Source organism: Hippoglossus stenolepis, chromosome 18 (assembly GCF_022539355.2).
Source record: "Hippoglossus stenolepis isolate QCI-W04-F060 chromosome 18, HSTE1.2, whole genome shotgun sequence".
Classification (NCBI taxonomy): Eukaryota; Metazoa; Chordata; class Actinopteri; order Pleuronectiformes; family Pleuronectidae; genus Hippoglossus; species Hippoglossus stenolepis.
The window spans coordinates 14,235,663-14,259,643 of record NC_061500.1 but is presented as its reverse complement, the minus strand read 5'-3'; the positions used below and the strand labels follow the sequence as shown (position 1 = coordinate 14,259,643).

At 41.6% G+C, this 23,981-nt stretch overlaps 2 protein-coding genes across 7 annotated transcripts in view; one reads left to right on the top strand and one right to left on the bottom strand.

Annotated features, from left to right (window-relative positions):
- Nucleotides 1-11,580, top strand: part of garnl3 (GTPase activating Rap/RanGAP domain like 3) — a 69,547-nt gene extending 57,967 nt beyond the window's left edge. For 4 of the 6 annotated variants that reach the window (XM_035184801.2, XM_035184800.2, XM_035184799.2 and 1 more), the window contains 8 exons: nt 409-475; nt 761-868; nt 1,491-1,609; nt 2,151-2,286; nt 3,668-3,727; nt 6,230-6,448; nt 7,506-7,626; nt 7,713-11,580. In XM_035184801.2, coding sequence (XP_035040692.1) covers nt 409-475; nt 761-868; nt 1,491-1,609; nt 2,151-2,286; nt 3,668-3,727; nt 6,230-6,448; nt 7,506-7,626; nt 7,713-7,878 — 996 coding nt within the window. In that variant the 3' untranslated portion in view covers nt 7,879-11,580. The remainder of the gene's footprint in view (nt 1-408; nt 476-760; nt 869-1,490; nt 1,610-2,150; nt 2,287-3,667; nt 3,728-6,229; nt 6,449-7,505; nt 7,627-7,712) is intronic. The other 2 variants (XM_035184804.2, XM_035184803.2) reach the window with 1 other exon arrangement.
- A 3,415-nt stretch (nt 11,581-14,995) lies between these two features.
- On the bottom strand, nt 14,996-17,623 carry ptges (prostaglandin E synthase). The gene is made up of 3 exons (XM_035141831.1): nt 17,419-17,623; nt 17,212-17,294; nt 14,996-16,113 (listed from the first exon to the last, which is right to left on the bottom strand). Exons 1-3 carry the CDS (start codon nt 17,533-17,535, stop codon nt 15,864-15,866), a joined length of 450 nt encoding a protein of 149 aa, XP_034997722.1. The 5' UTR covers nt 17,536-17,623; the 3' UTR covers nt 14,996-15,863.
- Nucleotides 17,624-23,981: the final 6,358 nt, after the last annotated feature.

Below are 23,981 nucleotides of genomic sequence, written 5' to 3'. Positions count from 1 at the left end.
CATCATTCCAATTTTTGACCCATTCTTTTATTATCAAAATTATAAACACAGTGCATACACATAAATAATTGAAAGGTAGCAAAGTATGGGGTCTCGTAAGGGCGTTTCTGAGCGTGGTGTCGTTGCAGTCTCCTGTCGATAGCCGATCATATAATTTAAAGGGGTTCGCACAAAGTTGTCGTTGCTGTGGAGTCACGTAATGAGCCGTTCTCAGAGGCCCCCTCTCAGCTCTGGGCCCCAGGCTAGTTGCCTGCTTTGCCAACCCTGTTGCAGCGCCCCCTGCCCTGAAGGTTACCCTTTACTTTAATCGTATGTGACCTGACATTACTTGTTAAAAACAGTGTCTCACATCCGACCTTTGAATCCTGCTGAAACGATTCCACTAAACTGACTCCTCTCTGCCTGCAGGTAAATTTTGTAGCAGCCATTGATGTGTATGAAGACGGCGAGGCGGGTCTGCTGTTGTGTTACAACTGTGAGTCTCCCTTTAACTCTGAACAGTTCAGATGTTGTCTCATTCAGGTCTCTTAATGTCAAAGCTGAACCTTCATGTTTTTTTCTCTGCAGCTGAAAACCCCTTCACCCAAAGCTCTAGAATATTTAGGGTCAGAGACATTCTACTTTAGTTTTAGTCTAGATAAACAACCAAGTGGTGCTTTCAATCCTTTTCCTAAGGGCAGAAGATACAAACAATAGTAAACAGAAGAAACTACAATATTTAATTTGAAAGTTGAATTTGTTTCCCATCTGTGTTTTGCAGATAGTTGTTATTATAAGAAAGTTTGTCCGTTTAACGGCTCCACGCCCATGATCCAGTCCAACACCTCTGACTTCCACTTCAGCTGGAACCAGATGCCCAACGCTATTGGTAGGTTACCACGGCAACAACTATTGAACCCCACCCTGCCCATGCTGCTGGCCTGGCCAGAGCTTGCTGTTGCCATGGGAACACCATGTGTAGCCACAAGCATCGAATTGGCTTGTCTGATTACTGTGTGTGTGGGTGTGGGTGTGTGTGTGTGCTTGTGCGTGTGCGTGTGCTTTTGTACTTGGTTTAATTAATGCAGGAGATGATGAAATGATGAAATCACAATTGGTACAAAACATGAAATCCTAAGACTGTTGAAAACAACATGCTGCTGCTCTAGGCTACCGTGCATCCAATAATGAGCCCTGCTGTGACACATATATTTACAGTAGCTTCTACTTTTCAAGCTCATTATGACAGTTACCTGTTGTACAGAGTCAGAAACTGAACGGCTTTTTAATTTATCTGCATTCATATGGATCTAAAACCCCTAAAAAAGTATGTTTGTGTTTTGTGTGGACAAACGTTAGAGTCGTGTGGTAAAAGAAATGAGCCCTGATATCCAATGTCTACACCTGAAGCCCCAACATGTTGGCCGCTGCCCCCAGAGTAAAGGGATCAGTGATTGGTTGTAATGTCTATTTGTGGCTTGTTGTATCATACGTTTGTGTGCTCTTTGCAGTTTGTGCATTTCCTTACATCCTGGCCTTCACAACGGACTCCATCGAGATCCGACTGGTGGTGAATGGCAACCTCGTGTACACCGCAGTGGTTCCAGAGCTACAGTTGGCTGCTTCACGGGTCAGTACGGTCGACACTTATCATATAAACTTTCTTTTGAGGTTGTTTATTTTGTTTATTTTTATTTTTAATTCTATCTTAAGCACTGGTCAGAGGTCAGGTAATTGTGTAGTAGTAATGCATTATGTTCACTCTTCCAGGTTGTGAGTGTTTTCAGTGTTTTCAGGCCACACTGCGTTCTAGAAGTAGCTGTCTCAGCTTCCTCATTTCAATCAATCTTTATTACCCCAGTGGGAAATATGGCTGGTGATATGCATGGCTACAAAGCAATAATACACTCGTAATTCATACAGGTAGATAATTTAAAACAGACCACAGTGCACCTGGCATCATATAAATACTTTTTCTTTCTCTGCTCTCATCCAATCTCTTTGTTTTTTCATTTTTATTTTTCATCTTTCGCCCCCTGCCTCCATCATTTCTGTCCCCGTCCTCTTAATATTTCCTGGAAGGATCTCATTTCCTCTCTCTCTCTCTCTCTCTCTCTCTCTCTCTCTCTCTCTCTCTCTCTCTCTCTCTGTGTCTGTTTTTCCGCCCACAGTCGGACATCTATTTTGTTTCGTCGGCTCCAGTCAGCTCGGCCTCCAACTGCAGTTCAAGAGATACCAGCTCCCAGAGTTCCCCGCAGACGCCCACCGGCTACGAGATGCCCGTGTTCCCCTCGCCGCTCGGTGATGGTAAGCTCTGCAAAGCAACAGCAGCAGAGGAGGATGATATTAGTGCCTCAACGTTACAGGTCTTTGAAATGTCAGAGTTGCCTGCAGACCTGTTTGACTTTGGATGTTCTGTTCGCCCAGAGCTTGAGATCCATTTACATAAACTTGTCTCAGCAGAATGGTTTATTTAAGCCACAGCCACTCCCCCCCCAGAGTTAACATTACTTTCCCTGATTTGAATTATTTGTGATATTTTATTTCATTTATATGGCTATTTCCATACATAAGTCTAAGTCTTATGAGAGATTTTAAAGTATTCGTATTGCTGGCTACTCGTCGTGGAAACAAGTCTCCTTTCTTTTTGCTATAACTTATATAACCAGACAGTTTTATCATTACATGACAAAATAAAATTAAAGCAACGAAACATCTACAGTGATCGGTCAACAAATTGATTTTGATGCAATATTAAAATGACTGGAGGCCTACGGTCGCAGCAAAGCTCGGAACTGATTTGATCTGGAAATTGACTGGCACTTGCGTGAATGTGATTTGCAGTTGGAGGGTCGAAGCATGCAAAGGCATCATCTTTTAAATTCTTATTAACCGCATATTACAGAAGGAGGAACCGACTAATGACCCACCGCCACCGCCGCCGCCATTCAAGGGACACAATACATAACCTCAGAGGCAGAGCATGCTTTCAAGGATGATTAAGGATCAATACGAGCCCCTCCCTTCCAGCCTCCAGCCCACATCCACTCCCCCCTGTCTTTTATTGTAGATTTGACCATACAGGGTCCCCCCCCCTCCCCCAACACTGACCACCTCAGATCTGAAACTGAGGTGTGTTAGTGATGCACAGCTGTTGTCAGTGACTTGCAGGTTTGTCATTCAGCGAGAACGATGGCCAATGGCAAAGTCAGCTTCGTAAGGCTCTGTAGCTGTAACAGAAAGGACACCATGTCTTCCTCCAACACATCCATGTTATTCAGACGGCTGCGGCGAAGGACAAAGCTTGAGGAAAGAAATTATTTAAATGTCCTGGTTGTCTAGCTGCTGCTGCACCATCAAGGCGCTCTTTTCCTGAGGGGGGTGGGGGGAGTGGGTATTTACAGGTCCCATTAAGGCTAACAGGGGGGAAGGTCTGGCTGTCGCTGCTGCAATTAGCTGAGGAAGGGCTTTATGCTTTTAGGCTGGTCCGGGCAATCATTTCTCTCGGAGGGATTCTCATTTTCCCTCCTGTTTTCAGCATATGATTGTGCATCACTGGGACCCGATCACCTACTGTGTGCGCCTAAATTGTATGTACTCTGTGTGTGTGTGTGTGTGTGTGTGTGTGTGTGTGTGTGTGTGTGTGTGTCTTCAGTTTGTGTAACCCTCTTCTTCATCCCTGGTTCAGATTCAATACGGATCCCCTATGGTACCAAGCTTTCCCTGTACATGTCTAAGGATGCCGAAGGTACTGCAGGATTCTCGTCCTCAGCTCATGAAAACGCTCATAACACTGCCCCACTCACATGCACGTGCTCGCAGAGTATATCACCCTGTCTGTTCCAAGGCGGCATGTTGACTTAAACGTTGGTTGAATGTTAAGTGAACATTATGTCTCCCCCCCCCCACCTCTTTGTGTCTTAGAGAATGAGAGGGGGGGGGGAAGGGGAAAGTTACAAAAAAAAAGATAACGGGGGATGTTCGGAATAAGAGGAGGATGAGACGCAGGAAAGGTATGCATGAGTATGAGGGGGGGAAGGGAGGGGTTGTGTACAAGCAGGAGGTGGGGAGAGAAGGAGGGAGGGGGAAAAAAGGGAAAGAGGGAAGTAGAAGACACGTCTGCCGCAGCATGATTTACAGATTGCACTGTCGCCATGGAGACTTTTGTCAGCCCTCGCTTCGATCCAGAGTGCTTGTCCAAACAGCGGTGCCACAATCCGAGGGTGAGGGTAGGTGGGGGTGGGGAGGTGTAGCAGAAGATGCAGGGGGGGGGAGAGAGAGAGGTGGAAGGGGTGCTGACAAAAATCCCCATCCTCCGACTGCCTGTGCACCTGCTGTATCTGCTCCTCGGGGAGGGGGTTTCATCTGATGTAATCGCATCAGTAACGCCAGCGAGATGTTGTTACTGATGTGGCTGCAAGACGCCGCCTGCCTCCGCTGGCTCAAACGCACGCCAAAAGAGCCGACAGCAAAACGAAAGCATGCCGTCCAGGAGAATTCAACTTCCCTTAGTGCCGAAAAAAACCCACATTCAGTTTTTTTTTCGTTTTTGCCAGTGTGACGGAGCATGACACTTCCCCTGGTCCAGAAACACACGTGGAATATATCGATCGCTTGTGATTGCATATTCCAAATAACTGCATGCTTTTCCTGCATTTTTGCTTTTATTATTGCCCTGTTTTGCCAGCACGGGTGCAGGAGGCAGGATCTGTAACAACACTAACACAGTGTACCTGTCAAACAACAGCAGTGACCCTCTATTTTCCTCCATGGCTCCTCATTCACCTCTTCACCCGCTGACATTTCAGATGAGACGGTGCTCTTTGTGCAGCGCGTAGCCTCCACATTGACTCAGTCTCATCCATGTTGTCGCTACCAGCCGGTCTCAGCAGAGCAGTCTGCCGCTGCTAAACTGCAATACTGCTCCCGGATGGCACAATTGGGCACTGCAGGTTGGCACGCTGCAGCATCGCTAGCAGTGTGTCCCCTTTGTCAAACTCCAAACATCCATTTAATTTGTCCCAAACAGACTTGAAGCACTTAGCGTCTCTGCGGAATACATGGTCTGCTCTAACTGGCTAAGAGTGAACAGTTATATTACGGCTGATTAACTTTAAGATCCCATGCTGTTTCAGTAAATAGGACTATTAATCACGTTAGTCTTTATTTGACTAAGGGAGTTTGTATTGCATCAGTTTGTCACCTCTCAATCTTGTTAAAACGCAATATGAGTGTGAGTGAGAGAGATTTTGGATTTAGGACATTCTGCATATTTTAATTCATAATCTACCAATCCCATATTTTATACAAATTACAGTGACTGTTTTGCAAATCACACCATAATCACACCACATGTTGCCCCATGTGGTAAGATCATGCTGTTGCAATCACGTGTGTGTTTTGAAAACCTTCTCCGTTGATGCAGTTAAGGACTTTTTTTAAATTATTGACATGACCACTCCACATTAAGATTTTGACATAGACAGAAGGTTTGCTTGCCGTTGTCTCTGTAAATTTGATTTTCTGACATTACAGGACATGAGAGCAACGCTTTATTCAGCCGAATGTCGCAAGGTCCTTAAATGCACCACTGAGAGGAATTGTTCAATATTCTGGAAAATGAGTTTATTCACTTTGTGGCTGAGAGTTAGATGAGAGGACTGATACCACCACTCATGTCTGTGAGCTAGTATGCTCTATGATAAGGTGGTAGGTTGTTAGCTGGAATCCACCTACCTAGTTTAGCTTTTTCACTTTAAGCTAAGCTAACCACCAGCTAGCTCCATTTTTATCATACAGGCATGAGAGTGGTATCGATCTCCTCTAACTCTGAGCAAGAAGGCAACTAAGCTTATTTTTCCAAAATGTCAAACAATTAAAATTGTCATTGCTCCTAACACCATTAACATGCCATAGTAATTTTGACCGAAAATAATCAAAATTAAATACGCAAACTATTAAGCAGCGTTGTGTCTCAAAATATATGGTAGGCTTTAAATGCACATATGCATTTTTGTAGCCAATGGGGTACGACATGCAAAAAACAATTTGGTGCTTCATTCAAGGAGTTTCATCCATTCCTCATTCACTGCCACACATTCCTCTTCCTGTTTGTCTCTTCCTACGCCCATCTTTGCTCTGTTTATTTCTGGTTTTATGTATTTTCTCATGATCTGCCTTGTCCTTGTCCTGTACTTTCTTGACTCTCCTCCCCTGCTTCCTCCTTTTCCCAACCCTCTCTTACTCTCAGGTGAAGCAGCATGTAAGCACATGTTCAAGATCCCTCTGTGTAACTTGGTCGGCCGCAGCATTGAGAGACCCCTCAAGTCCCCGCTGGTCAACAAGGTTATGACGGCGCCGGCTCCCACCATGGTGCCACCGACTCCCCTCATCTCTGCAACACACTCACTGTCCCTGTCACGCATGGAAATCAAAGAGATAGCCAGCCGCACACGGAAGGAGCTGCTTGGTAAACTGAAAAACTCTATTATAACTCTACAGTACATATATAACCCATTGTCAGTATGCTAAATGTATGGCTAAAACCAGCGGCCAGGCTATCTTAGCTTAGCATAAGGAGTCTGAACAGACTCAACTAGCTCACAAGTTAACAGAAGCCCACTGCCAGCACTGCCAAAGGTCACCTATCAGCGTGTTATGCTGTGCTAATCCTTGACCAGGAAGCACAGGAAACTCATTAAGGTCACTGCTGCTGAACAAGCAAAAAAAAACATTTGTAGTTTTGCCCTTTGCGAACTGTGTTCAGTCTTTACACTCATACCTGCTGCACACAAGAGGATTAACAAAATGACAAAAAGACATAAATATATAACTGTTTTATTAACAGTTAACGATTAATATTTTAATTGTGACCATATACACACTAGATGATCTTGTCAAGACTTACGAATTTGGCATTTGAACATTTGTTTTCTGACTGGCGATTCTAAAGAAACTGGGAAACATGCGTGCTCAATCGTGACCATAGAATAAAAAACAAAATGGAGGCGTCTCCCAGGGTCCTCAGCTAGCTTTGCTTGTTTGTGCAATGTCTTGCACTAAAAACAGGACCTACGTTTAACAAGCGCTCACTGTTGTCACAATTCCACAAGTTTGTGCTCGTTTTCTACCGTCCAACTGGTCCTGTAAAAAAAGTCTTATTTACTCTGTAGAGGGGCTATTATGGGTTTCTGATCAACCGCCCAATCACTGTTCTTGTCATACAACACGATACCCCCTTATTTCCAATCGTTATATTGATATTTACGTTTCGAAATCAATGAGATTAAGCTTATGTCTGTGAACCCCTCGCACTACAGTATCATTTGGCCAGATAATATGTTCAGACCAGCCTCAAATCAGCAACGCCCCTGCAATTTAGGCCTTATTCTAGCCGAAATGTGTCAGATAATCCTCTAGTGTGCAGCCGGCATAAACCAAGCGAGCTGGCTGTAGCTTTGCATTTCCCAAATGTTGAAATATTCCTTCAAGTAGTGTCCATTTTCTGTTACGTGACACCAATGAAGGCTTGACAGAGGAGCCAAGTGGGAAGCCGGACAGTGGAACAGTCAAACAGAGGAAGATGAGCAAGAAGAACACTGAGGAGGAGCCCAAAGCGCGAGCACTGACGTCAACAAACAGCGACAGGTGACAGTGACAGATTCCGCAGCGGCTGCGCATTTAATTTGTTATATGATATTTGAGCTTGAGTTCTACCTTTCTGTGCACAGCAGGTTAGAGTCAGAGTCCTTTGACGCAGACCTGGACGTCCAGCTGCATTGTTCGTCCAGTTCGGAGGCTGAGCCAGAGAAGGCGCTGCTGCTGGGGGAGAGCCCGCCTCTCGCCAGCGCGTTTGTCCTCTCTACATCCTTCGAAGAAGATGTCCTGGACCTAAAGTGAAGACAATCCCATCGTGCACTTCTCTGCCCACCCACTCCTGTACTGTCACCATTATTTTTATTGTTTTGTTTTGAATCCTTTGTTCTTGTTGGTTTTTTTGTTAGTTTGTTTGTTTGTTTGTTTGTTTGTTTTATATCTACGGTCTCTCCAGTCATTGGACAAGATGGGTGCATTGGGAGTTAGAAGCCGTGTCCGTGAGCCTGTCAGTCTTCGCGAGCTGTCGCTCAGCCGCTGTGTGTTGGGTGTTTGTGTTGCCCCGCACGAAAAATACCCAAAGAGGCGATGAGGTCATGTCAGATGCCGTGGTTTATTCGGAGTTCTGCAATGTTTTTCGAGACAATGTAAACGGTTTGATCCCAAACCTCAAACTGAATGTAAATCTACACATTGAGGCACGGCTAAAGCCCTCGCGTTCACAATGCCCTCGGAAGTTGCTAGAGCTTAATATGTGTTGTATATTATGTGATTATTTCCAATCCACTTTCAAATGTTGTAAGATATGCATATGTGTGTGTGTACATCTGTTTATACATGGAAATGCATACACAGTGACAGGCATGTGTGCTTGTCATGCCTGTGATGCATATTTATAGATATATTATAAAAATCCATTTTATTCCCATATTTAGTAAAAGTATGATGTTTTATGCTGTCTGCACATGTTAGTCCTTATTCTTCTCCTCAGTCACAGCACACAGGTAGACAGGGCTGGAGGCAAAGTCTCCCACAAGTGCCATTTCCCATCATCCTTCACTGAACTACACCTCGAACAGCCACAGCACTCTGGTGTCTGACAGTAGCAGCCATGATTGTAGTCAACGTTAGTTTACTACTGTGACCCACAGCTCCGTTCATTCACGATACCGGAGGTACGCTCGCAAAGTCACATGTGCTAAACATTTCACGCCCTCATAAGAATGAGGCGACATCAAATCTGCATGAGCCGCCTTTGCTACGAGTATTCTGAGCCAAACCATTGGCTTCTTTGGAAATCATGAGGTCTGCAACATGATACCAAACATTAAGAGCGTGAAGCAAAACACAACCCGAGACAACAAAAAGGCACAGGAAGGGAATAAGTTTGAGACAAAAATCTAAAAGATCTGAAAATGGTCAAAGTACAATTTTGTCGGAAAATAAAAAATGAGCCAACACTAATCATGACGCTAAAGTAGAATTAAAAAACAGAATTGGTAACTATGACCGAGAAGCATGTAAAATTGAGAAACTTTTTAAAACAAATATTTGGGATCAGCACTCCATAGGACCAGGCATTTAGAATAAATGTTTTCTGTAATTTGAAATCTTAGACCTGCTGTTTTGATTCTAGACGTCCTGTAAAAGACCGACTCACAGCTGGAACCACTGGTGTCCAGCTATTGGCCAATTCTGCCGACATCTGTGCTTTTTTATTTCCCCATTTTAACCATTATAAGTCCTTTGACAAGCAGCTAAACGTGTCTTTAAACCCAACAAAGACACATAGTTAAAATTACTGATCAATAACCAAACATTTGATTCATTATACTCACATGTTTTTGTTCAGATCCTGGTTTAGACTTCCCAACTGATCATCATTCATTCAATATCAAAGTCATGAAACAAGTTTAGTGCAAGTATTTTACTTTGATAAAGTTGGATGAGACAGATTAAAGAGATTAAAAGAGCAGCACAGACTAAAATATTATGACTGTTAGTAATAAATGGGTCCCACATTTCCCATAATACCCCTCATTAGATCCGTTCCCTTGACCTCCTCTGCCTTCTCAACGCCCACTTCTTTCCCAATGCTTTCTTACCAGTTTGCAACGCAGGCTTTCTTTTGACAGAAAGTCCTGCGTCCAGTTATCGTTATTATGGATTTCTGACTGGAGATAAAATTCATCTAAATACAACTGGGAAACTCTGATTTCTCTAAAAGTTCCAATATATCAGACTTGTCATTTATTAATACATAAGTACACAAGTATCTGAAAAGATAACTAATAAGGATGACTCACATCAGCTAAAGATGTTGTGTTAGAGTTTGATAGAGTTATCTTGTCAATAAACAGTATTTTAGTCCTTACACAATCACCTGTTTACTCATATTACCAAATCTTTCCATGATGTTCCATTCACACGTTGTTGGCAGAGATTAAGAAAACAGCCTTTATTCTGACCTGGAAGTGCTCACACCTCATGATTTACATATTTTTATATGGTGCTTTTCCCTCAGACAAACTCGTGTTGTGTCACCAGATAAACAGCTTTTGTTGTGCTTCTTATTTGTAGCAGTTTGTTACCAAGGGAAACCAACAAACTTTATGGATCCAATAAAACTACTCTGGATCTTATTTTTATCACTAAATTAGAGATACCAGCGTCAGACTCCTGTTATCTATGACTGACGTGAGCCTTTTCGCCTCCAGGCCGCTCCTAATTACGATTTAAACGATGTGACGTCAGCCCGGCACAAGTCTCGAGCCCAAACTGAGATAACCCTCAGCCCTTTATTACGGTTATTTTCTTTTCTTTAATTAAGAGAAGAAGAAAAAAAACTCCAATGGTAACCACAGAAAACATTATCTGACTTTGTTTCCACAGGCAGAGTAGTGCTCGTCATGGCAGTTAAACAGAACCAGTGGAGGGCCCCTTTAAAGTGAAAGGAATTATAAAAACATACAGTTAAAGGTGACTAAAGCCATTACTACCAGGGTTTCTAGAGGTTTATCTCCCATGTGGCTCTGTTTGAGCAAACAGCACTGCAGCCACACAGGTCACATGTAAACAGTTTCCTGAAATCACCTCAGAAGTGGCAGAAGCTCACAGGGATTGAAAAGTTTGCTCTCGGTCTCAGATCACTCATACAAATACACGTTTTCTCCACTGAGAGCGTTGAATCGGTCGTGTGTGTCTGAATCTGAAGATGAAACTCTATTTTTTGAGTAAATAACAGAAAGTCATTAAAACCACATCAGAAAGCTTAGAGGGTAAACAAGCTTGGGAGCAGTGGTACTGCCTACATGCTACCTGTCTGTATGAGAGCGCCTCCATGTGGCTGTTTCACAACACAGCAGCCTTCACATCCTGCATGAGCCTCCTTCCATCCTCCCTTTTCCCCTCCTCTCATTGTTTCCAATGTTCTCCTCCTGCCTGTGTCAGTGTGAACCGTCCAACACTTTGACGAACTCAGAAAACTTAAAAGGGAAGATGATGATGATGAAGGGAGTGTAGGTTTTTTTTAAGGAAATGTACTTAAAACTTTATTGCTCTGGGTGAGTGATCGGGGGAAACACTGTTTCTCTTATTTAATTTTTCTCCTCTATTTCTGCCCTTGTTTCTACCTCCCCTTGGCATTTTCACTGTTTGTTTTGTTTGTTTATTTTTTTTTGGTTTGTTTATTTTTTTTGTATTTGAACCTATATTTACTGTTTAGACTGTTGCTGAACCTCTCTGTGATATCAAAATGAAAGAAAATGAACAAAAAAAACACCAAGTGTCTTAAAATATTGTATTGCCATCGTTTTTAATGCCAAGTACTACTTGTAAATGTTTGTGTATCAAATGTGGCCTCAAATGAAACTGAACTATATTATTATTATTATGATTATTCTTATTAATATTATTTGAGCATTTATTTTAAACAAGTGCTGTAGACCACTGCTGTGAAAGTAGTTGATTCTGTTCATTGATATGTAATAAATATTTATGAAATTTAAACTGTCTGATGTTTTTGTTTTTAAAAATCTTAAGTGCAAGGATTTGTACAGTTTAAATCCTAAAAAAAAAAAGCAAAAACCACAACAGCTAAATGTGAAAACACAACAGCAAATATGAAAACAGAACAACAAATCACAAAACACATGGACAGTGCGTCCATCCAATCAGCGACAAGTCTTGTCGATAGCAAGAACCCATCTTTTCAGTTAGAAGTCAATGCTGTTCTGTCATTTTGTGATTTGCCATTTTGTTGAGTGTGTGTAAGTCGGTTAAGCGTGATTGAATTGAAAGGGACTGTTAGGCCTTGGAGTAGGTTTGAGCTCCACTGTGTGCTATTCAAGTTTTACCATCTTAAATTATCTTACATCAGCCGGTGAAGTTTGGTTTACGATCATTACATTAGTCTGACATCTCTTTTATTTCTTTATTTCTGAGTCATGCTTTCTGCTGCATTTGACACAGTGAACCAGCAGATCCTTATTTCCTCCCTTCAGGATCTGGGTGTCTCAGACTCTGCTCTCTCCCTGCTCTCATCCTACCTCAAAGATCGCACTTATCGGGTAACTTGGAGAGGAGCTGTGTCCGAACCTTGTCCTCTCACTACTGGGGTCCCTCAAGGTTATGTCCTGGGTCCTCTTCTCTTTTCTCTGTACACCAACTCTCTCAGCTCTGTCATTCACTCACATGGCTTTTTCCTACCACTGCTACGCAGACGACACCCAACTAATCCTCTCTTTTGCCCAATCTGAAACAAAGGTAGCAGCACGAATCTAGGCCTGTCTGACTGACATCTCTCAGTGGATGTTTGCACACCACCTGAAAATCAACCTTGACAACACTGAACTACTTTTCCTCCCAGGGAAAGGCTCTCCTACCCACGACCTGACTATTACCTTTGACAACTCTGTTTTAGCCCCCACCCAGACTGCAAGGAACCTGGGTGTGACACTCGACAGTCAACTCTCCCTTACTGCCAACATTACTGCAACAACATGTTCCTGTAGATACATGCAGCACAACATCAGGAGAATACGTCCCCTTCTCACTCAGAAGGCGGCGCAGCTTCTGGACTAGGCTCTGGTCATCTCACGCCTAGACTATTGCAACTCCCTCCTGGCAGGTCTACCTGCTAGTGCCATCCGACCTCTGTTGCTCATCCAGAATGCAGCAGCTCGACTGGTCTTTAACCTCAATTCACTCACACTACTCCGATGGACTCACAGTACACATCACCTGAATGACATGTACAAATGAGCAAAGAACAGACATGAGAGTTGTGTTCTTATAACCCACAGCCCCCTCCCATTGGGTATGTAAATGTGTTTATTACCCTCCTGATGTCTTATCAGGGTGGGAGCTATCCTGCCTTCATGTCTCTGTGGAAGACCCCTCGAGTGAGGCCCCAGATGTGAGATCCCAACCATTTGCAAAGAGACACCATAAAGTAAAAGTCTCTGAGCAATAATCATAAACCTAAAGTTGCCCTTTTAGATAAACAATCTGGTCAATCTTCCACATACACGTCTGCTCATGCAACATCACATCCACAAATTTCCATTACAGTAGCCTAAAGCTTTTTCTCAGGCTGACAGCTTCATTGAATCAGTGTATGACAGAAAGATAATCGATGCCGAGCTCCTGAGGTGACAGGTGGATTCTTTTTTGACAGATATTTCAGTTTATCAAAGCTTGTATCACTTTGAGTGTCAACACCATGTTGCCGTGATTTTTCCATGATAAAGAAACACCCTCTCATTACCTACAGGCTTTAATACCTCCCAAGTCAAAGTGTGTCTGCGTCTGAAACACTGTTATATTTACTATAATTACACAAAGTCAAAGGTCTTATATGTAGCTCCTGTGCTGCCATGCCGGTTAATGAGAGGTTCAGATGTGATGACGCACATGATTTGTTCTCTGTAGTTGAAAACTGGAGCCAACTGTGTGTTGATTAGTACTTTCTGTGTGTGGCCACAAGGTGGGGATAAATAATGCTGTAAGTGCAATATGTTTACTGCTTTTTAAATCTCTGCTGCTCACTATTCTCGCTCCTGGTTGAAGGAGACAGACACGGTGACACCCACTGAGAAAACAGGAACACACCATCCAGTCCAACAGAAACTGATTCCCTAGCAGGGGGAAGAAAAACAGGGTTCCTGTCAGAGTTAGCACCAGCTACGGCGTAGAGAAAACATTTTTAATCTAGTCCTAATTTCCAGTCAGCTCATTAAACTAGATTGTGATATGTCATTTCTTTTTTTGTAATTTACGCAGTCACATTATGGGGACTGGTTTTCCTTATGGGGACAAAAATCAAGTCCCCATAATGCAAATTATTAAATATTTAGGTGAAGACATGTTTACTGTTTCGTTAAGGTTAGGTTTAGGTTAAGTTAAGTTAAGGTTAGGTTCAGGTTAAGATTAGGGTTAGGTGTGTGCGTGTGTGTAGTGGTGAAGGAAGTACTCAAGTAGGTAATGTAATGCAATGTAATGTAAATAACAAAAATGTACTCAAGTAAGAGTAAAAGTACCACATTAACTTTTCTCCTTGGCTAGAAGTCAGTAAATACTTGCTTTTAAATGTAAGTGTGCTATGTAGTGGAGTAAAAGAGTGTTCCCCAAAGTAAACCTACTTAAGGAAAGTACAGGTATGAGAAAGTAAATGTACTTTGTTACATGCCACCACTGAGTGTGAGTCAGTTCCTGTGAGTGTGAAACACAGGAGAGGTGGAGTGGTATAGGAGGAAGGACATGTGCCTTGTTGCTTTAAAACCCTGGAGGTAGAGGCAGGTTGCTACGACCACTCCAGTCATGCAAATGGACACACCCGTGTTGCTGGCTTGTTATTAGCTTTGGGTGTCACGCAGATCATATGTATTGCTAAGGCTCATTCATTCAAAAACAAAACGGCCATCCCACGTTCCCTGGGTCTGTTATATTTCTTTTGTATAGAGAATAAAAACTATAATCACAAAACTTTGCTGCTCTCTAATGCCAGGTTTAGTCATCGTCACTAGAGGGAAAGTCACTGCGCATGAGATTACTGGCAATGCAGCTTGGAAAACAAACACAAGTGAAAATGTCCAAACATCTTGCTCATAACGCGGGCGGGTGACACACACAGACTTAACTGTAACCACATTGAGCATGATTGCATGAGTGCCTAGAGTCTATGGCTTCCCGGCACCGTCTAGCCCATTATGATATAAAAAAGAGCGCAGCACGGCCAAAAGGTCTTACATAATAAGCGGAGGAATGCTGGAGGCCTGCCTCAGACCTCTGGATCATCTCACACTGCCACAGGGAAAGTGGGGCCCCCCGTCCCCTTAACAATACAGCACACTGTCTCTGCACGGCCAGGCAGAGTAAACAGTGATCCATCTGCTAAAATGACTAAAATACTGGACTAATTGTGTTCAAGTAAAGGATGGGTCAGCTCGGTTTGATTTATTCCCCACAAAATGTACGCTGAATAATAAATTATGATTACAATACTTTTTAAAACAGTTTTCACAGATGAGCTCTTTCACATGACACTTATGTTCTTCTTTCTCTGCAGGTTCTTGTCAGATACATTTCTCAGTACAAACAGTGTTAGTTTACCTTTCCTTCTCCTTTAAAGGCTCTTAAAGAGACACACAGTTGAAAGCATTCACTTGAAAACTATTCGACTGAGTGGTATTAAAATCTGTCAGCACGTCGTACGTCATCATGCCAGGATCCATTATGCCTTGTTGAATGTAGCAATGCAAACAAATGTTAACACAAGAGATGGAATATCCACACAGGAAACCGACGAGGCCGCTGTGGATAGGACACCACCTGAATGTTGGTCTGTGTTGTGTGTAAACACGGAAAAAAAGAGGGTGAGGGATCAACACATTGTGCAATGCAGTGCTGGAAAAATATTCCCGAGTAGTTTGAGCCAAATGTCGGCAACTGTGAGTTTTAAATTCCATCGTCAATTCAACGAAAGCTGGTTTCAGAAAAAACAAGATGAGCAACAACCTTCATTTTCATTTTAAATACACTAGTACGCTACAAAATGTCAACTTCACTGGACTTTTAAAACATTCTCACAACTAAAATACTGACAAAATCTCACAAAACCCGGTAGAGGCGTGATCACACACACACCTCGCAGTGTATTGCACTCTCGCTGGCATTCTTGTCTTTTTACGATCTCCCTCCCAGGAGTGTGCTCAGTATCCGACTCCTGCTTTTTTTCTGACACAGGCCACAGATCTTACGAGCCACCACCCCAAGCCTTCATCGATGGGTGTTTAAGCATAAGCTGCAACCGCCATGAGAATCTGCAGGGCCATGGAGACACAAGGTATCTGTGCGAAGGTGTAGGCTATGGAGCGGGTCGGTGCTTGTAGGGCCAGCAGGTAGGCAACACTGTGCAGCACGCGGCACATGAAGAAGACGAGGAAGTGGAGGCGGGCCACAGCCAGTGAGGGTCCGGTCAGGGAGTAGATGGCGCCCAGGAAGAGGAAGGGGAAGATGTTCTCCATGTCGTTAACATGAGCTCTGTAGGAGAGGAAGGATTCGGTCACACATCTGTTTTTACAAAGTACGACAAAGGATTCTTCCTCTACTTCGGTTTCTCATTATTTGGATTATCTTGGTTTTCTGGAGAATTGGAGTGTCTGAAAGAGGGAAAAGGCCTTAACCAACAGGGAATTCTGCGATTTCTCACTGTGGTGACTCATCAGTTTAGTTCAGACCTGTTCATCTCAATTGAACCTTGTTTAACAGCAGTGTGACTTTCTCTTTTTGGCAGAACGGCCTCTCCACCCATTGACTTCAAATGTGGAATAATATTTTTCTGGGAGGCTACCCTCTCAAAAACTCTTGCAGAAGTGATTACAAAAGTGATTACAAAAGAAGTGATTAGGTTGGCAGGTTATTTGAACCCGTTGTGTCAGAGTAGCCCAAGGAAAACAAATAAAACACCAAAAATGTGTCAATGTCTGCCAATGCATTTCCCGTCCCATGTTCCATGGGTGATCCATGACAGACGCAGAAGGAAAAGTTTATACAATTAGAAAAACATCTGCTTTTTTAACGTCACAGATCATGACAAGTTCAAACAAAGCAAGAGCACTAAAGGCTGCCAACTCTTATTGAATATCAGTGGAGGAAAACACATTGTCTCACTGAAGCGTTGCACAGGAAATATGAACACATTTTGAGAATGTTCTTCTGAATTTTGTATAATACACTGCTGCTGTGCAATCCTATTTATCTCTCCACACAGGGACACTGAGGTATTCTTAGAGATCAAACTTTTTGACAGACTGAGGAATAAATTCTGAGTTCTGCAATCACACATATTGAATAATAACCATGATGGCAGCATCCTAATGCAGACACTGAGGGTTGGACAATATTTATGATGCTCCCTGTGGTGAGACGTCACTAACATGAGCAACATTTCAAAGAACTTTACATAAGTATTTTCACTTAAAGCCACTTTGTCCTACATTTATTTGAAACCAACTTTACAAATTAATAATTTTGTCTATATTTCTCAGGATAATAGTTAGTTTTTTGGTCTGAAAGCTCTACAAAGTATGCAAGTTAGTTTTTTTTTACAAAAATGAAAGCATGTCTTTCTGCTCTCACCTCCGGCATCTCTCCACATATGGGTCCTCTCTGTGATACTGTAAGCCTCCATGTCTCAGCGAGTCCTCGGGGTTGGCAAAAGCCTTTCGGGAAAGAACGAAAACAAAACTCAATCAGCGAAAAAAACCACAGAATAAGTTGATATTAATGCTGCAATATGACTTTTCACCGCTGGTTTCCTTGATTCCTTCTGAATCCTGGACTCACCTTTTTACGCAGCCTCACTTGCCCCGTTATAATCGCTAAGATGTACATTTTGACCACCAGCAGCACTCCGTAGAAAACAAAGCAGGAGAAAACCTCGTTTCTGATCATGACTGCCATTGCTGTTGAGATGGGGTGGATCCAGACTGAGTTGCAGAGGGAGCAGCTCCGGGGCTCGTGCGCTGGTGCGTGCGTAAAAGCTGCAGAAAGTGAGAGTGCCTCTGAGCGCAGGCTTTTTTGTAGCGTCACTGACGTCAGCAGACACTCGGATGATGGCAGGTTAATCAGAGGAGACGGAAATTTGTAATCCATGTTTCATTCTGCATTTTTCTCTGCCACTCCAAAATTGATCCCCTGAGGCTTCGCTTAACTGTTTGGTGGCCTTTGTAAGAAAGTAAAAGAAAAGGAGAGCGGAGGCGGTAGCAACATTTCTCAAACACTATTTGGACTCAAGCAACCAGATTTTTATATATTTAACTTACATATTTCTGCTAATTACCCACATTATTGAAAGATGATGACACATGACTTATCATTTTCTATGTTTATTTGCGTGGAAGAAGTCAGATTTTGACCCCAACACATTTCACCATAGAACTTGTATGTGAGTAGCATTTTATTATTGTGGCTGATACATTTGAAGCAAATTTAAACTACTTGGCATTTTGTCAGATTTTCATTGTAAATCATCTAAAATGTAATTGTAGTTGCCCGCGGAAGCATTTCAGGACATCATGGGGGCCTTAAGCAAAATAGACCAGGGAGCCCTTTATTGAACCTAACAAAAATTGTGTAATCAGCCATTCTCGGGGGTCCACTCTTAGCCCTAAGTAATTGCCTGCTTTGCCTATACCCTGTAGCAACACCCCTGGTTGCCAGATGAACAGTGGAGTAAAAGGTTTGATATTTCCCTCTAAAGTGTAGTGGAGTTGAAGCATGCTGTATAAAATGGTTCTTGAGTAAGGTTACATTTGGCCTTTGCACGTGAGTCTCATGTAAAAGAAATGATCGCCATATTCAAGGATTCTGTTAGTTCAGGAAATAAATCTTTATGATGTTTCTCAGCCAGAGGGGTCTTCACCCCACCAAGGGGGCCCTGACCCAGAGTATGAAGAGACTGTTGACATTCCTTGTTTTGAAGCCAATAAAATGACCACAGAGACGTGTAAAACGACCTCAAAGAGACACACAAATACTATAAAGATGGCACAACCATGACAAAATGCAAAACAAGACTCACAATGACCACAGACACACACAATTATGAAAAATAAACACAACAGGATGAAGAAAGTAACAACAAATGTAGCCACGCCACTGAAAGGATGTGTTGTGTGTCAAATGTCTGTTTGCAGGAGCCCATTTTCTCATAACCAATCCATGGCTGCAGGCTATTTAGAATAATAGAAGCTATTTATTGATGTTATACTATAGTTAAATGTATTTTTGTGAATCAATATAAATAGTAAGGGGTCCCTGCTCCATCTCTCCATCAGTTTGGGGGTCCTTGGCCTGAAAAACGTTGAAGACCCCTGCAGTAGACTACAGTAATGTATTTTTAAATTAGTGTCTTATTACTATAATACACAAAAAAGGAGCCGTGCCACAGTCTGCCGCACCCTCTGTCTTTTAAGTTGGCTAAGAAATGACTTTCCTTGGCGTGAACCTGTGGTCTGAGTCAGAGACTGACTATTTGACTTCAGGAGCCAGCACATCTTTTCTTTTACGTAGACTATGGTGGTCAGACTGGAACAATGTATTCATCCCTGCTGGCAAAACATGGGCCTTGGGGGGGATTGTTGCAAAACAAGGGACATTTTCATCTCAGTCATAAGTCTGATGGTGCCATGATTCTGCTCATCAGTGTTTCAGCACAACATTATTTTATACTGTACGGTGTGAGAAAAAGATTTTGTCATGCCAGTAGAGGTATAATGTAGTTTATTTACCAACATACTGTACTTAGATACAGTTTACACTTTTTAAATGCTACTCCACTACATTTCAGAGGTAATAAGTAATAATACCTCATACTAAGTGGTTCGTTTTCAGTCTATTATTTTACACAGAAAAAAACATATTTTGAAAATCATGTCCTTCAACAATAACTACTTTACAGTAAAGACAAAATATATTTACTTTACAGTAAACAAATAATAAATTTACTTTACAGTAAAAATATATTTACTTTACAGTTAACACAGAATATATTTACTTTACAGTAAAAAGATATTTACTTTACAGTTAACACAGAATATTTTTACTTTACAGTAAACATAAAAAATATTTACTTTACAGTAAACAAAGAATGGATTTACAACAGTCGTTGACCAACTTATATGATGCAGATCCAGATTTTACACATAAAACAAATAAGCATATAATTGTTCATGATATCATGTAGTCTAAGTATAAGTTTTATAATATGTCCCATTATTATAGATGGTACAACTTTACTGTATATAAAGTAACCTAAACTCACTACAACAGTAATATCTGTTCAACATCACTGCATCAGTTACAATGGTCCAACAACATGATATGTAACAATATATGATTTTATATATATATATATATATATATATCAGCATATATTATATGCTGATAATGCTTAATAACTTGTACTTAAGCACAGTTGTGGAAGAAGTATTTGGAGACACTACCTTTTGTGAAAAGTAGAGAAGTATATATCATGAGTATATATTACTTAAAGATGGATACATCTAATATTATAGTTGGTTCAGTAGAGCCAGTTTTAATTGTAAAACTGAATTGTACAAACCTATTGTGGTTTTTTTTGCAAAATCTTAATCTGTAGATAAATGTAGTGGAGTACAAAGTAGAATTGATACTCAAGTAAAGTATCAATACTGCAAAACTGTACTAAAGTATAACTCTTGGATTATCACTGTCCACCTCTGCTTAAGTAAGAAAGACTTTGAATACAGGACTCTAACTTTTAAAAGATTACTTCTATATTGTTGTACTGCTACTTTAACAATGGAATATTTCTTCTCCCACTGGATCTCAGGGTTACAAAATGTATTAAATCGATTGTTCTAATGTTGAGAAAAACAACATCCCTCACATCCTGTTCCTCTTCATTGCATTTATTATCAACTGGTGGTAGGAATTAATTAGTGTGTAAGAAAGAACATACAAAGGATATTCTCTATCTTGTCCTATGTTTTAAAATGGGACAGTGTTTAGTTATATAGAGGTAATGACGTATGATCTATTGAGCGGCAACATGGCTTTCGTGGTGCTGCCATACAAGCCAGTAGCCAGTCAGATTTACCTTCAGCCTCCGCGTACCCTGAAGTTCAGCCTGTATCATTGATCACAAGGCCAAAACACTTGAGGACGCTAAGGTGCACAACTGAGGTTATGTCCCTCACATCTGCTGGTGGTTGACCTTCAAACGTACAAGGGATATTCACTATCTTGTCCTATAATCTAAAATGATTCCACATGCCCAGTGTAGTTTCATCATGTTTATTTACACGTTTATATTCTAACACCTCTTTGTGTCAGGTGTCAGCCGTCGGCCCCTGACCCTGCCAGTCCAAGGTGAGGGAGCTGCCCGAGCTGGTGTCGTCACAGCAGTCCTCAGCGTCGGAGAAGGACGACATGTAGTGGAGGCCGGTCACTCTGTGGTAGCCTCCTTGCTGCAAGTGTGGGAAGGCGGTGAGCTCCGTGGCCCTGTGGCCTGTCCGTCTCACTGTCACAGTCCACATGTCAACCAGCTGGGAACACATGGCGCAGCCCATGGTGTGTGTGTGTGTGTGCACAGGAGACAGATTACACAGGGATGCACAGTTTCTCTACACACTCACACAGGCATCAGTGTGGATACTCATCCTCACTAAATTACCAGCTTCATTAGTGCATTCTGCTGGTGAGGACAGGAAGCAAGAACCATATTAATACACACGTATATAATAATAGGTGATAAGTAATACAGAATTAAATTTACTTAAATATAGTATTTTCATGTACCTGGAATATTCCAGTATATTTATAATATATTGTGGAATATATCTGCAAGATATCACAGTTCATACCAATTACTGCTGTTTCATACATTGTTAAAACAGGACCACAAACAGTACATGCAGTATGCTATATCTAAATATAAGGCAAAAAAGATTATCTATAGTCCGAATATTTTGCAAACATGTTAATGTTATGGAGCTACTTTATTGTACTGTGTGTATTCTGTTTTATAATGGCACTGTGTCTTCACTGTTTGTATTTTTACTTTGTAAACTTCTGTTTCAAAGTGCAATTTAAATAAAGGATATTATCATTACTCTAAATATTTATGGCAACAAAACATGTTTAGTGTTTCAATATATTCTAACATATATTCAAGAGCCCATACAAACGCCTGTGAGGGTTTCCTGGATACGTAAACCAGTTTTTTTCCTCTATAAAAGGTTTACGAACAGGGGAAAGGGAGGTGCGGCACAAAGTATCATAAAACAAAATAGGAAATCTATGTATCAAGTTCTGTCCTGTGTTTAACACAACCTAAACAGCACAACAGTCGGAGCATCCAGCCCTGCCTGTAGGGCCTTACCAGCATGAGTTAAAAAGGTCAGGAGGAGTTGTGAGGTCTTCTCCATTTCCCCCCCAGCTGTCAGACACGGCATGTAAATATTTACAGGAGCTTGCTGTTGCAGAGATCCTCACAGACAAGACTTAACAGAAAGAGAAGAGCTACGGGTTTTCCAGCGAATCCACTCCCAGTCCAGGAGACAACAGATATGGTGACTTGCTCCTCTGACTAAACTGAAGAGTCATCAACATAGAGTCTCTTCATGAGGTCCATATTACTGTGATTAATCAATTACTTCCTGTGCCATGCTGTTTATCCTCGCTTCAGCTTGTTCAAACACAGGCGTCAGAGTATTTATAAAAAAAGCCTATGGAAAGAAATAGATGGGAAGTTAGTTAGTGGCAGATTAATATAGAGATTTCATTGTCACTTATCAGGACAAAATGTTTTCTTTTAATGATCAATAATACTCAATCAAACTTCATTTGTATAGCATCTTTCATACAGGTTAGTAAAAATCAGTTCGCAGAAAAATGGCTGATAATAAGATGATACAAATGTAAATTGTAAAATAATTTGAAACAGCACACAATAAAAAAAACGATGGAATATGTTAATAAAACCAATACAATATTTAATAGAGATAAAATAAAATGATCAATAACAAGCTATAAGAGGTCAAATAGATGGAAAGGAATACTTTTTTTTGAAACATCGATATATTAGAAATAAATGATAAAATATAATAAATAATCATATCAAACATCAGGCTAAAGATGCAGATTTTAACTTTAAAGCTTCTCTTAGATCATCGACAAGGATTCCTCACAGCAAGGAAAATATTCTAAAAATAATACAAAAGCTGACAACCTTTTGAAAGGCTTAAAAATAGATGTTCTCTGGCAAACATTTGAGCTTTCTGAACACAGCATGGAACCAGTGTTCCTCTGAGGTAAAACAGGGGGTTCCACTCGAGTGTTGGTAATTTGGATTATTAAAAATGTATATGTAAACCAGACAGAATCCATTTTGTACTTACAGCTGCAGCAGTAAAAAAAACCAACACTGTTATTTCAGCTAATGATGCTCCGACTGTGTATATGCTGTGTGCACACTATGAGTCAACATGTTCAATACAGTAACAAAGATTCATTCCTTAATGAGAGGTTGTTCTCATATCGACAGACACATTTCCCTGGAGATTTTGTAATTATTGCAATTAATTAACAGAGCTCACAACCACCCGCCCTGCTAAATCTATCATCTGACCTTCACCATGTAAAGCAAGTGCACAGAGAGACATTAGTAAGAATGACTTTAATGATGAGGATGAGGAGGACCAGTGGTCTGCTGCTACTTGCCACACCCATCCCATCCCAGTGCACACACACACACACACAGCAGAGGCGACCCTCCTTTACACCAGCCTCAGACCCCTCCTGCTCTCCTGGATTCACAATCTGCTGATTTATTATTCAATGGTGTGAACATTGACCGCGATGAGATATTTCAGGATTGATCAATATCTGTGTCTATTCCAAATCACATCCTGCAGAGTGTTAAAGTACGCATCCCCCCCCCACCGGCTTCAGTGTAACCTTCATGTCAGAAATACATGACAGAGCCCACGCTGTGTGTTTGCATCACCCACACGCAGCGTAGAAAACATGCCTCTGTTTCTGTTTTGGGTGATGTGATGTAGACCGATGCTGGAGATGCATGTGTATGTATGTGTGTGTGTGTGTGCAGGTTAAAGTCAATCCCCTAACACAGTTTTTATTTGGGTTTTGGGTCTTACCTGAATTGTTCAGCGGTTCTGCTCTCCTGTCTGCGAGGATGCTCAGTATGTGCATCATCTCCTCCCGGCAGCCCGGTGTGTTTTGCTCTCGGTCTGCTTCTCTGTCTGGGCTGGATACAGCCCAGCATACATATGGGACTCGAGATGACATCACAGCTTTTCACTTCAGAGTCGCTCCCTCTTTCTCAAATTAGAACAGGTAAAGTC

Excerpts from the sequence above, each read along its gene's own strand:
- ptges (XM_035141831.1), bottom strand. The coding sequence starts at position 17,535 with ATGGCAGTCATGATCAGAAACGAGGTTTTCTCCTGCTTTGTTTTCTAC. Across the intron at positions 17,295-17,418 it reads AAGTGAGGCTGCGTAAAAAG|GCTTTTGCCAACCCCGAGGA; the intron begins GTGAGTCCAGGA and ends CTTTCCCGAAAG. Across the intron at positions 16,114-17,211 it reads TATGTGGAGAGATGCCGGAG|AGCTCATGTTAACGACATGG; the intron begins GTGAGAGCAGAA and ends CCTCTCCTACAG.